Source organism: Lethenteron reissneri, chromosome 49, assembly GCF_015708825.2.
Source record: "Lethenteron reissneri isolate LAM-NWPU_2019-01 chromosome 49, ASM1570882v1, whole genome shotgun sequence".
In the NCBI taxonomy this organism is placed as follows: Eukaryota; Metazoa; Chordata; class Hyperoartia; order Petromyzontiformes; family Petromyzontidae; genus Lethenteron; species Lethenteron reissneri.
This window is the reverse complement of record NC_083827.1, coordinates 2,543,213-2,557,883: the sequence shown is the minus strand read 5'-3', so window position 1 is coordinate 2,557,883 and position 14,671 is coordinate 2,543,213. Positions and strand designations below refer to the sequence as shown.

The 14,671-nt window shown below is 47.7% G+C and overlaps 1 protein-coding gene across 1 annotated transcript in view; it reads left to right on the top strand.

Moving 5' to 3' along the window:
• Positions 1–14,671, top strand: part of LOC133354887 (neuropilin and tolloid-like protein 2) — an 82,123-nt gene that overhangs the window by 42,063 nt on the left and 25,389 nt on the right. The window contains exons 3-4 of the mRNA XM_061572039.1: positions 180–233; positions 14,367–14,504. Of these exons, the coding sequence (XP_061428023.1) occupies positions 180–233; positions 14,367–14,504 (192 nt within the window). The remainder of the gene's footprint in view (positions 1–179; positions 234–14,366; positions 14,505–14,671) is intronic.

Genomic DNA, 14,671 nt, shown 5'->3' with positions numbered 1-14,671 from the left:
GCCTGAAACGTTACCTATTATATACTTTGTCTTTTTAAGACCACATTGTGTTTTTTTGTGCTTTTGCACCACTGCCAACTGAGTGTCGCCAAATGTATTTGTAAATCGACTTCTGTGGCTGTGATGACCTCTTGCTAAGCTGGACTATGTTTCCGCGTGTGTTTGTGTTTCTTTTCCAGTCTGGCTGCCTCTACTCACACTGGGCTTCTGCGGATTTGCACACAAGCTTTCAGGTAATGAACCGGCATCCACTCAATTTCAGAGCCAGGACATCATTACATATCCACTGCTGGTGCTTCATTTCTCACTCGATATTTTCCAGAACGCTGCCTAGCTGGCGTGGTGTAGGATTATTGGCGTAAGGCACTACCACTAAATTACAGGGTGGAAAGCCGATCTGTAATAACCCTATATTAGTGTACCCTATGTTCCTATAATCTTATAAACAGCTTTTAAAATCCAAATATAAATTCAATAATAATGCCATTACGTCACAGGCAATGCCCAGGCATGTATGTTAACGTGTGGCTTCTCGCCAAAGGGATTTCAAAGTTTTATTCGGCACTCGAGAGGTTCGCCAAAGCGCAAAGCTAATCTCAGTTCCAGCTTAAAATCGCTTTGTCAAACGGCTGAGGGTTAGGTTCGGAAACGTGCGGTGGTCCGTGGTTTAATTTTGGTTCATAGCTTTGTCCGCGCACGGCACTGCCAACGCCGATAATGAATATTGGCCGCTGATAAAATCGATAGTTTTTAACTAAAACAAAACCACCGTCGCAGCAGAAACTACAGGAAGCGCACGATTCACGTGCCGTGCCGAGAATCGCTTCATTGGTGGAGAGGGGCAACGCAGGCATGGGTTGGAGAGCGGACGAGTGGCAGGCACAACGGTGGCAAAAGCGTCAGGGGCCCTGGGGATAAAGACTGCTCCAGCTTCTACCAACACTATCTCACGATCTTTACAACGCCAAAGACGTTTGGGAAACAAAAGAATACGTAAATATATGGCCGTGAATGTATGTACTGTATGTTTAACTTCTTTCGCACCCTACGTAGCCAACCGTGCTAATCGGCGATGTGGGGGAAAGACAATAAACTTATCACAAATTGGTGATATTGTTCGAAATTTGTTTTGGATTTTCATTATCACCAAAACTACGACGCACGTGAAGTGAGTGGTGTTGAGCAATTGTGTCTTCGCGCTGTGCAGCCCTGATGGGCCGACTACGGGCGCCCCCGTTCATGCGCTCGTGGCGCTCGTTCTGCAACAGCGACCGTGGAGCTCGCTACGAGACGCGTCTCAGTAAACACGCGAGAAAGAGACAACGCACCGGACGGCCCTCAACGAGAAATTGTGGGTTTGGCAATGTTTTACAATTTGGAAAGTCTTGGAGATATTAATAAATAAAGCAACATCTAAAGCAAGGTGGATTACCCCATGCAGAGGACAGTGATTCATTGTTGTGCTGTACCTCTGTGCTCCCACATCTACATGCTTTCACCAACCCACATTAACCAGCATGGTGAAGTATGGTCAAATAACACCCACAGCCCTCACTGCGTGGGGAGACCTTCAATCTAGCAGTGGATCGACACGTGGCTGTACACGCATGCGTAGAGGCGCGCAGTTACATTGGCAAGAGACCGTCACGTAGAAGTGCATAGAGAATGTACGATAAGGAACGCGGCAACCAATTGGCTGCTCAGGCATTGCCATTTCCCCTACCCTCGATACTTTTGTGAACCGTAAAATAACGTTCATCTCAAATTTTGAAAACTGTCACTATTAGTCTCAGCTGTTAACCAGGCTGCACAAACCGGAATGTTAACTCTGGACAGCCCACAGACACACAACTAGTGCAACGAACCATCCCGTGGACTTCATATCCGTTTCAAATGCAAGAATTCACGGCGCGGATCATATCCATAATTATGCTGTACATTTTAAAATCCGGCGGCGTAATTGCTTTGCGGATATCAATCAGAGAGATGGTAGAAGTTTAAACATAAGGGAATAAATGCCCACTCAATCCGTGCTCTTGGGGGCCGTCCATAAATGACGTCACAAGCTCTGCCCCCCCCCACCCCCAAAAAGAAAACATGCTTAAAATCGCTTTAAACTATTGTCATTGTAGTGCGTATTTAATGTGCCGCTGCACTCTGATGTTGTAGGAGGAAACATGTATTAAAACGTCTATTTAATTAAGTAGAATGCGTTGTCTATATTTATTTAAAGTTGCGCATTTTGATGCGATGTCACATTTCCCAACTCCCCCCCCTCATCACACATCGTCACAAATGTCTGAACCCCCCCCCCCCCCAGGTGCGTGACGTCATTTATGGACGGCCCCTTGGCCCTGTAATCCCACTCCGTAACCAGACGTTGGTAGCCTCAGATGCAGATTTATAAACGGAAGGTTATGCTTTAATTTGCTTAAATTTGCTCTGTCGTGCCCCCGAAGAGGGGGGGGGGGGGGGTAACGCCGGGCTCCGAACGCGTCCGTCGGGAACGTTTCGTTGGATGTCCCGGCAGCTTCTTTGAGAATGAAGCGGCGGTCCTGACGCTGTCAGGTGGAGCCGCCCTTTTAAAAATCGGCACCCCGACTGGTATGCTTATGTCATACTGATGACAATACTATATTCTATCATAAAAAAACTTTATTTTTTTACACGCTTTTTATTAACTGTCGTATCCTCAAATATTGTAACTCAATTTTAACCCACTTCCCAATGTCGCATCGACTGCAAACTTGGTATATGTATGTCATACTGATGACAATACTATATTTTATCATTAAAAATGAAAATATTTTTAAACATTCTTTTTATATGTTATGTTTCGGCTTGGGTCTAATTGTCCACGATCAACTGACGTTGGCTGTAATTGGCCACGGCTTCTTACGTTATGGCAAGCTTCGGTGCCACTTCCTGAAGTCGTGGAGTTCTTCCATTACTCGTAGGGTACATTTCATTAAAGTGTGTTTAAAAAAAATACTTTTAAATGAGCGATTGCGTGATTGTGTCTGAAAGTGAGTGCATTTGTGAAGGTAGGCTGGCTATAAATATTCCAGTGTTTGTTAGTCTGAGTTAATATCCTGTTTTAAGATAGTATATATTGTTTAACGTCTTTGAACGTTTTTCTTGGCGGTTTTGGCTAACTTTTTTCTTTCCCACAGCGTGCACGTACTGTATCCTGAATTATTAGTGTCTGTGTATTATTTGTGCCTGTCTGTGTATTATTAGTGTCTGTGTGTTAGTCTATCTTGGTGCGCGTGTTCTTGTCTGTATGTTTATAAATAGCTTGGTGTATTATCGTGTGGGGTGTACTGTAGTGTGTGTACTTTAGCAATTGCGAGACTGCCTCAAGTTGAAATAAACCAGTCCCTGGCTGTTCTACCATCCATTGAGGAAACCAGCAAAGCCATAACACTCCTCTCATCAGGCAGAGCTCCAGGGTCCGATGCCATTCCAGCAGAAATCTACAAGGCTGGAGGGCCTCGCTTAGTCGAGAAACTGACCGACCTCTTCCAGTCTCTGTGGAAATTAGAAGCCGTTCCCAAGGAGTTCAAGGATACTACTATAATCAATCTATATAAAAGGAAAGGCAATCGGCAGGACTGCGACAACCATAGAGGCATCTCCATACTATCAGTCGCTGGCAAAATCTTGGCAAGAATCCTTCTGAACCGCCTAATTGTCCACCTAGACCAGGGTCTGCTACCTGAGAGTCAGTGTGGTTTCAGAAAAGACCGCGGAACCACTGACATGGTATTTACTGCCCGGCAGTTACAGGAGAAATGCCAAGAACAAAATGTTGATCTATATATGGCTTTCGTTGATCTAACAAAAGCATTCGACACAGTCAGCTGGGAGGGCCTATGGAAAATCATGGCCAAGTATGGGTGTCCAGACAAGTTCATTGGCATCGTGCGCAAAATCCATGATGGCATGATGGCCAGCATCAGAGACCAGCAAGAACTCTCTGATCCGTTCCCAATCACAAACGGGGTGAAGCAAGGCTGCGTTTTAGCACCAACGCTCTTCAGCATGGTGTTTTCTGCCATGCTGCAAGACTCATTCCAGAACCACAACACTGGGATTAACTTCATCTACCATTTTGACGGTGGGCTATTCAATCTGCGGAGGATGCAAGCCAAAACTAGAGTGGAGGAAATCACTGTTCGAGAACTTTTGTTTGCTGATGACTGTGCTCTGGCTGCTGGCTCAAATCAAGATCTACAGGACAGTATGGAGCACCTCTCCTCAGCCTGCAACAACTTCGGTCTAACAATCAGCACAAAGAAGACTGAAGTCCTGTACTAACCTGCTCCTGGGAAACCCTACACTGAGCCCACCATCTATGTGAATGGGCAAAAGCTTTCAGCCGTTGACAAGTTTACTTACCTTGGTAGTACACTGTCTCGCGCTGTGCACATAGATGATGAAGTTAACATCAGGATTGTCAAGGCCAGTGCAGCCTTTGGACGTCTACAGTGACTCGGTATGGGAAAGGACTGGCATCAAGCAGGAGACAATACTGAAGGTCTACTGGGCTGTTGTCTTACCAACTCTTCTGTATGGGTGCGAAGCCTGGACAGTTTACCAGCGCCATGCCAAGAAATTGAATCATTTCCACTTGAGCTGTCTGAGGAAACTGCTGAGGATCAAGTGGCAAGACAGAATCCCTGACACGGAAGTCCTCAGCAAGGCAAATATCCCCAGCATCTACACCTTGCTTGCGAAGGAACAGCTTAGATGGACTGGCCACGTGACCAGAATGCCCTACGCGAGACTTCCAAAACAAGTCTTCTTTGGCGAGCTGAGGAATGGCAAGCGAGCACAAGGTGGCCCCAAAAAGCGCTACAAGGACACCCTTAAAGCTTCCTTGAAGAGCTTTGGATTCGACCTGAAAAGCTGGGAATCCCTAGCACAGGACCGACCTGCCTGGAGAAGAAAAGTACAGGACGTTGCAGTCCTCTGTGAGAGTAGGAGACGCTCCTGTGCTATCTTGAAGAGGCAGCAGCGCAAATCTACCAAGGAAGGACGTGTGGCTGCACCTCAGAGCTCTACATCCTCCCTGACCTGTCCAGTGTGCCACAGGGAATTCCGGGCTCGGATTGGCCTCTTCAGCCATCTGCGCACTCATCAAAACCCAACAAAATGACAAACGTGCCATGGTCATCATCAACTTTGATGGACGAACAAGAAGAAGAAGTATTGCAGTGTGTGTTACTGTGTAGTGTGTTTACTATCGTGGGTGTGTACTGTAGTATATGGTGCATTTTGGCTTGTAGAGCATAGTGTGTGGTACACTACATTGTATGCAATGCAACGCAGGTGGTGTGCGTGTGGTTAGAGGCTGTCTGTGCGGTGCAGGCTGAGTAAGCGATGCAGGCTATGTGTGTGTGCGGGCCGTGTTGGTGTGAGTGGGGATCTGTATGTAGACGTGGACCCTCCTAATAGAACATCTTCGCCAGTTAGAAACATTTAGGCTGGCCTGCCAGCGATCCATCCTGGGTTTAACCAGGCTGTATTGGGTGAGGAGCTCACAACATGCTTGAAAGATCTGGACAAAGTCCCATTGGTAAGCTCCACCTGCAGGCAAAACTGTGTTGTCTGGGTCATGTCGTTGTTGTGTATGTAGATAGATCACTGTGTGTGAGGGCTGGTAATCCCTCCACCTGGCACCTTTTTCTGCCAAGCACCAGGCGTTCATGACTGCTTTCTGGCCACACTCTATCTGTCAGATCCAGGAGCAGGAAAACACTGAGATTGGCCAGGTCGAATGTTTGGACTCTCGTTACAGAGGAGAGGCTACCACTCCTCTGTCAGGAGATGGACCAGTACCGACTGGACCTTTGTGGAATACAGCAGGTTCGGTGGACCTGTTCTGGCTCAGTCATCATGAGGGGTGGACAGTTCTCCACTCAGGGCAGGAAACTACCAACAACAGGGAGTGGCACTTCTTTTGAACAAAAGGATGAAGGGGGCGTGGGAGCGTGGCGGTAAGGTGTGGGAAGCTGTAAGTCCCAGACCACTTTAAGCTCGCCTCCCCATCAACAACAGGCGAGGAATAGTAGTGGTGGTTGCTTATGGCCCCACCGAAGATGAACATCAGTGGAGAGATGCAGACAAGGCCGATGAGTCAGATGCCTTATATAACCTCTTGTCCCAGGTGCTAGCTAAATTGGACCCTTGAGATAGAGCCATCCTGTAAGGTGACTTTAATGCCTGAGTGGGTCATGACTCAAGACACCTGGGTTGAAGTGATCGGAAGGCATGGGCCAAATCAGCTCAATAATAATGGAAGGAGGCTGCTAGACTTCTGTGCAGCCCATGGGCTTGTAATTATGAACATGCTGTTCCAGCATCAGCGCATCCACACAACATCATGGATGCACGCCGGGTCCAAGCAAGACAATCTGCTGGACTATATAATTATGAACCAGCAGATGCGAACCCATGTCCTTGATACCAGGACCTGCTGTGGAGCTGATCTGCCCACTGACCATGAACTTGTCATCTGTAAGATGCACCTGCCATTCTTCCACTCCGGTGGTGGTTGTACATCTAGAACCCCATTCAAACCCACAGTGGCTGGTCTCAGCTAGCAGAGGATAGTTGCAAGCAGGAATTTCAACATCGCTTACAGCTGGGGTTGCCATCATCTGCCCTCCTTCTGATGCTGAGGGGAAATGGGTGAGGTGCAGGACTGTGGCTCATGTAGTTGCAACGGCTACATTGAGTATGCGGTCCAGACCTCCCCAGAGACCCTGGCTGAAAGAGGATGTGTTCTGGCTGGTTGAGAAAAAATGGCAGGCCCACTCACGTCATCGACAAAATCCAACTTCTGAGAATGAAGAGGCTTACTGTCGTTTTCGATCAGAGATTCGGAAAACCGTGCGGCACTGCAAGGATCAGTGGTGTGGGGGCAGGTTGCTAGGGAGATGTAATCTGCCTCAGTCGCCCGCAAACATAAATCACGATTTAATTCCATAAAAAGTAACTTACAGCGCCTCACCTATCACCATCCTTAAGGGAAAGAATGATAATCAAATCTCCGACCCCCAGGAACAGATCTACAGGTTTGCAGAGCATTTTTGTGAGGTCTTGGGGGAGGGGAATTCTCTCAGCCCAGACAACATCATGGGGCAAAGTGGGGACAACCTTGCTAGGGCTGCCGTGCCTCAATTATTGGCAGAAGTAGCCACGCCTTCTAAATGGTTGGCTGAGGTGCCATCTGTGGAGGAAGTGCGAGGTCCGAACCAAGGTCTGAGACCAGGAAAAGCACCGGGTAGAGACGATCTCCCAAACGAAATGCTGAGGGAGGGTGGCATCTGTATGCAGACTGCTTTTCATGACATCACAACTGTCTGGACCACAGGATGGGTTCCTCAGGATCGGAAGGGACATCTCTCGTCTAAGTGTGCCGGGAAAGGTACTGGCTAAAATTATTCAAAATTGCCTTGCTAGGCACTCTGAGGAGAGAGAGGCTTGCAGAGCCCCAATGTGGTTTCAGACCAGGGTGGTCCTGCATGGATGTGACATTCTCTGTCCGTCTGCTACGGCAGAGGTGTAGGAGATTCCAACAAGACTGACATCTCTGCTTTATTAACCTGATCAAGGCCTATAATACCATCAACAGGCCAGAGCTGTGAGCAGTTATTTGTGAATTCAACCATTATATTACGTGCAATTTTATAATTGCTGTTAAAGCGCCTTTAAATATGGCGCAATATAAATATATATAAGAAATAACATAAGACACGATTTGGAGGGAAGGAATTCCAAAGTGGAACAGGTGCGACGAAATAAGCAGATAAAGAAGCGTTGTGACCTGCAAGTGTGGTGGTTGGACGTGGTGTGGATGAAAAGGTCAGTCAGATCGATGTTCATAATAAAGGTTTTTTGGGTTAGATTGCGTAAATATAAATGTGTAGTTAACCTACCACCACCCAACACAGTCAACGACACATTTATATTTACATGATCTAACCCAAAAAAACTTGAAGAATATATTAGTCGTGAAAGCCGACGTGTCAAACTTGGTAGATGCTGTTGCCGCAGTGATGTAGTAGTCAGCACCCTGGACTTGCAATCCTGAGGTCGGCGGTTAAATACCCCGGCACGGCAGTTGAAACAAGGGAGCAAGATTCTAAATTCCCCATCCCCAAATGACCCGCCTATGTCCAATCAGGAACATTCGATGGTACATCACAGGCAAGTTGATCGGCAGGTCCTGTGCAGTGGGGTAAAATGTGGGAGTACTCCCACCTTTTCCAGCGTGAAAGAGTAGGCCAAATACCCTCTAGAGGGGGGCTCTCTAGAGCTCCTTCTAGTGAAGAGCCTTCCGCCAGCAGTGGCATGAAAATAAAATTGCAGGGCTGCGCCTTTACCTCTTCAATCGGAAATCAACGGCGTTTCCAAGTGTGCCACTCGAAGGCGCACCCACGGTTGATTCTCAAGGGGGTCGACAGAAGCTCAACAAGGCATACTGAGATTCTTAGCGGTTGTTCACGATGACCAAGATTGAAAAAGTTAAACTAAGTAAGCATCAATGGAAATTTACAAGTGTCATCTAGGGAAAGAGGGGTGGCGGGTAGTCGGCAAGGGGGGGGGGAGCATCCTGAGCAGGACGGTGCACCTGCCTTGTTTCAAGCAAGTGCGAGTGCCAAGTTTTCATCCAAATTACGCAACTAAGTTTTAAGTATAAACACGCGCGCGTCGACATGCTGTGAGTGATTAGTGCTCTGATGAACGGCTAAGGTGACTTTTAGGTTCAAAGGCGTTATAACTTCCCGGCCGTTATGAATGCCTTCAATTAATCGGTCAATCTTGTACTGTACAGTATTTGGAACGGGCGATTGACATTTCTACACTAATTTCCCATATCTGCTGGCGGCATGCCGATTGGGTATTAATAGATAGACATAAGGGCGTTCAACCAATTCACGCCAATCGGGATTTGTTGATAGACCACGATGACTGCTCGAGTTGTAAACTGCCCATTTAAAGTTCAGTCACAAATCCTTGTAATAGTCATCAATCTTACATAATTAGAATGTTTATCTTGATATCAACTGCGCTTTCGGCACAGCGTCATTAGGCAAATAATCAATTTGGCTCCGTTGCAGAGCATGTATCACCCTTCGTGCTAAACAATGGCACCCGGACGTGGATACATTAGAGCTACCATTGAGATCCCTCTTTAAGTGGCTTGGTCCACACGAAGGGAGGCAGCACTTTCTTTCAGCTGCTCTGCCACCTGAGAGTAATGTTCGTCGTGTGACAGTCAATTACATTGTTTTTAACTTTCAGAACTGGCATTTAGCTGAAACAAGTGCAGAACCACATTTTACGTGGTATTTTTTGTGTGCATCATTGTATGACCAGGCTGAGACCATCCAGTCATTACGCTTGTGAACCCAGTTTAAATCCAAACTCAGCATATGTGAGTCTATGGGTCTATGTGCGAGTCTATGGGTCTATATGTACGTCTATGTTTATGTTAATCATTGATGACCAGGCTGAGACCATCAGCTCGTTACACCTGCGGACCCAGTTTATATCACAAGGGGATGCCTGCTGATCCGCCTATACTGGACATCTGTGAAAACAAGCTTCAAAGCTCATCGGATTTCTCCAGTTTAAATAAAGATTCCGATTCTGTATTGCAGGATCTCAGTGGTGCTGGCTCAATCCTCTGACCTCTGACCCACTTGGCCACCTCCAATCCTCATTGCGATTGCACCTGCGACATGGAACGCAGCTCAAAGCACACTCATCCCATTTAAAAGTGCACTCTAATTAGGATACTGCCATGCAGCTAATGGTTATAACCATTTTTATCACACTGGATGTGAATTCAGATGTTTCCGTTTTGATTTCCTGGCACGGCAGTTGAAACAAGCGGTGCTAACCTCCTTTGTCCAGCAGCCGTTTAAATGATCAGGTGTCGTGGAGTCAAGTGCGGTTGCTCCCACAACTTCTGAGATGCCTGGCCAGCATGGAAGAGGAAGCCAAAAATACCTAAGGGAGGAGCCCTCTAGGGCTCTCTCTAGTGGAGGCCCTTCCACATGAGATTTCAGGACTGCACTTTGACCTTTACAGTTTAAATCAACACACTGGATTGACAAAGCAGCCAAATGTGATTGCAGCTCAAAGACCCAGGATAATAGGTGGCATTTGCAGATCACGGGATGAAAGGAAGGAATTTATTTTTTCTTTCGTAAGGAGGGATTTAAAACGCTTCATGGAGATTCACAGGGAGAGGAGAAATTACATTTTCGTTGCGCCTTTTCGCTTGAAAGTGTGTCCCTATGCACACTCATTTAAATTCAATTCCATCGTAGTCGGTACACGCAATGTGTTAGAAGGATCAGTCCGGCAGCATTAAGCCATCATTTATACTGGAATTATTCATGCGGAAGAGCGTTTGTGGTAAAGCCACGATGTCCTTGTAGAGACGTTAGTGATGCTACACAAGGAGCACCGGGTTAATTCCAACTGCTCATATCCAAGGCAGGAGACAGGCGGGCCTTCAATATCCAGAGAGATCGAATGTTTCTCAAGTTCTCTTTTGTCAATGCTGTGGCTATCGAGTAGTATTACCCTGGCGGTGCAGCTGCACCAAGGCACAGGGGCTCAATCAATGCCCTGGGCTACGAAGAGGGGGGGGGGGGGGGTGGCCTCATTTCATTACAGCACAGGGCCCTTGCCCACTGACGAAGGGCAATATCTGACCCTAAAGGTTGGGAAAGAATGGTATGACTCAACCCAAAGGAGACAGTGTTTCCAGCAATCTTTTTATTATCATTTACTTATGTGAGGGTTGCTCACTTTAAATATGGGAGAGAGGGGAGTTCGGATTCATTTTCTCTCCCATGCAATGCCTTCTATAATTTTATGAGGATACCAATGCGGATTTTTTTAAACGTGCTTTAATGGCGACTGAAAGGAGGAAAATAACTCGATCCAGAATACAATGAATCTTAACAAGATTTGGAATGTATTAACTATGTCTTGATTTATGCACTATTGACACACTATGCACAATGACGCGAACCAACTGTGGTAGATAATACTTAATTGACAACACATTTCCATAACATTTACATAACTCCGTAGTTAACCTGCTCAACAAAGCGACCCGCGTGTCAATAATCACAGAATACCGTTGACGACAAAACAGGTACAGAACACCGCGACGGTAATGCGATTACAGAACACAGCACGGAATAGACAATTACAGAACACTGCGCCGAACCATTCGCACCAACTCTTATGCACTATCCAGAAACCAAGGCTCCGTAACGGCAGTCTCAGGGACTTGGTTTGCGCTCACGACACAGCGCTCTGAGCTACTCAACGCAGCCGCGGTCTCGGCCACCGACCCACCTGCACGGCAGCACCGCACACAGCCACGCCATGCACCAGCAGCCCCAGGCACCGGCCCGCCCGCACAACAGCCCCCCCCCCCCCCGCAGCAGCGGGCCCCCCGTGGGAGCCCCCCGGCCCCGGCGAACGCCGACCATCCCAGCCCCCCTCCGTGCACGGGTCGCGCTCACTTCCATACACATTTGGTCCCGCCCTCACAGCCTCTGTCAATCAACTTGGCTTGTGCAGCACCCCTCAAATGTAACCCCAGAAAATCGTTACATTAGCCCTGGCTTTTTGTTCACCTCACTTTCCACCACTCACAGCCCCGTCGATTCACACCTCACCCCACGCCAACCGGCCTGCCCTGAATGGCCAACTCGTCGCCTTCCCCCGGTCAAGGCCTCCGTGGTGCCTTGGCTTCCTTAGATGGGTCGTTTTCCTCCCATAACCTCTCAACCCCCCTTAGGGGCTGTCCATAAATGACGTCACGCGATTTTGGACGATTTTTTACCCTCCCCCTCGTCACACAGCGTCACAAAAAGTCAGACCCCCCCCCCCTCAAATATGACGTCACATAGCTCTGCCCCCCCAAAAAAAAATTAAACCATGCTTCAAATCGCTTTGTCATTGTAGTGCGTATTTAATATGACGCTGCACTCTGGTGTTGTAGGAGAAAACATTTCTTAAGAAGTATATTTAATTAAGTAGAGCATGTTGTCTATATTTATTTAAAGTTGCGCATTTGGATGTGACGTCACATTTCTCAACCCCCCCCCCCCCTTGTCACACATCGTCACAAATGTCTGACCCCCCCCCTCCCTCTAGGTGCGTGACGTCATTTATGGACGGCCCCTTACCTCATTTAACCTCGGCCACAGCACATCACTGCGGGGCGACAGTGCATGTCTATACTGTTACAACGTACATGTATTGAGTTCGTGCTATCGGTGCTATGTCATGACTCATGAGAATATAATAAACAATCTTTCATTCTTAACTCTCCCTGGGGATGTTGTTGTAGATCTAGTTCTAAGGTTACTCTGCATTCAGGCCTCTGCAGCCATATGCCCTTTTTATCACATATCAATACAAGAAGGATTTAGAATTTTCAGAGCTGGAATAAGCTGAATTAAGTAAGAAAATAACGTGTTTGAGTTTATTGTGTGTGTAGTCATGAGTGACTAGGCCGTAGCCTAATGCAGCTAAAAGTCCACCAAGGACGCACCCATAAAATAATGCAATACAGTCTTGTAAACAATGCATGTTTGTGTAAAGCACCGATTTACACGAGGATTTACGAATCACGGAAGATTAAGATTATAGATTGGTTGCGAAGCAAGAATTCCGGCTGTGTGTCTGCGGCGTTTGGTGCCAGGCTCAGACAATCAGCTCGCCGCACTGGAGGGCCTCAGTTCAATAACGACCAGTGGCCACCGACCCCGATTTAGAGGCGGACGTGTAACAGGATATAATAAATCCGCGACAGAATTAATGATAAATTATGGGAGTTTTTTTCAGACCCATATATATAATATTTGGGCGTGGTTTTGCCCACGCTAATTAGCTTCCCTGATTAACAATGTATCATTCATTCTGTCGCAAATTCATCGTATCCTGCTACAGCGCACACCCAGACAAGTCATGCATGCCACTACCCACCGGTGTTGCCAGATCAGCTGGCTGGCATACAACAATAGCTAAAGTAGAATCTTTGCTCCATCTGTCAGCGACAGCAGTGCAAGGGGGTACAGTCACAGCCGAGTTGTTTTATACAACTGATATTTTATCTCCGTCGCATTTAAAAAGAAAAGTTGTATCCCTGATTCGAGGATTTTTGTTCAGAAAAGTGAGATTTTTTAAAATAAGTTTTTAAAGGCTCTTTTGACAATAACCTAAGGGTTACTGATAAAGGTTGCTTATATATTTCCTCAGGTTGAGAATTTTATTCCACTGCTATGATAAGCGCTGCTGCTGCTGCACAAAGCGAGTGACCACAGGGATAATACCGCACAATTCATCATCTATGATCAATAAATTGCTAGATGAAGTCTTTTCCCAAGCTGACATCTCTCATGGTTATATCTGTATATATATATATGTCACACTGCGCTATGAACCCAGCAGACCCCAATTCGATTCCCGCTCACAGCCAACATCAGTGATGAATATCTGAAACAGTACATGGGCCTCCCCTAGGTCTACTCAGGCTTAATGAGTACCTGGCACTACGTGTAAGTTTAGTCACAAGTGTCCCCGTGTGCGGTACTGGCCACATCACTCCATCGTGCGCTGTGCTGACCTTCATAGGTGCTCGCTAACAGCACTTGCCCCAACAGCCTCTGTAGGCTACACGAGGGATCTGTGTGTACGTGTGTAATGACGACTTGACACACTTCTCTTGAGATGGCACTTTATTGAAGACACGTTCACTTGACGCCAGGCGGAGATCCCACCGCAACAGTCCCGAGTCTCCCGCACATCTCCCTTATATACCAACCGAGGCCACGCCCCCCTTCTCGATCACTCTCGCTGACTCTGGACGCTCGCTCTACCATCCTCTTCCGTCTCCTGATCACGCTCCCTTCTCCAACATTCCCGTAGCCACCAGTCGCTTCGCACTCATGACTGATATCCCTGTCATTACCTCCCGTGGCCACTAGGTGCATTCGTACTCTAGGCTGGCTTCCCTATCATTACTTCCCGTGGCCACTAGTCCACTCACACCGCATGCAGGCTCTATTGTCATTACACGTGCATGCTTCACGGGGGCATCTGTGTATGCGTGCACCTGGTCTGGCACAGGCGCCGTGGTGACGTCGACATCACTTAGTGGGAATGATGGGTCTTGGCATTGGTACTGTCCATCTACCCCCCTCGTGTGCCTTTCCAAGCTTCATGAAGTGCTCCCTAAAAGTACTGCCCCAACAGTCCATGAAGGGTAATATAGGGGGGGGACCTTTGCCTTTTTGTCTGTGTGCCGGGCCCCACAGATGCGCAGTCGGCGGCAGAGAGGCTCCGCGCGGCACAGTGCGGCACGTGGCTCCGCAACCCCAATGGGGGGTCCTTCTCCTCCTCCAACTACCCTGGAAACTACCCCCCCGACAAGGAGTGCATCTACATCCTGGAGGGTGAGGGGGCCCTCCCCCGTTCGGCAGACAAGCGAACACACACCGAGCCAAAGACCCCTTGGCTAGCCTTCAACAGGACAGTTAGGGCAAGTGCTGTTAGCGAGCGCCGATTAAAGTCGGAAAGGTGCATGCTCGAGTGGTATGGCCGATACCCGAGCCCAGCCATC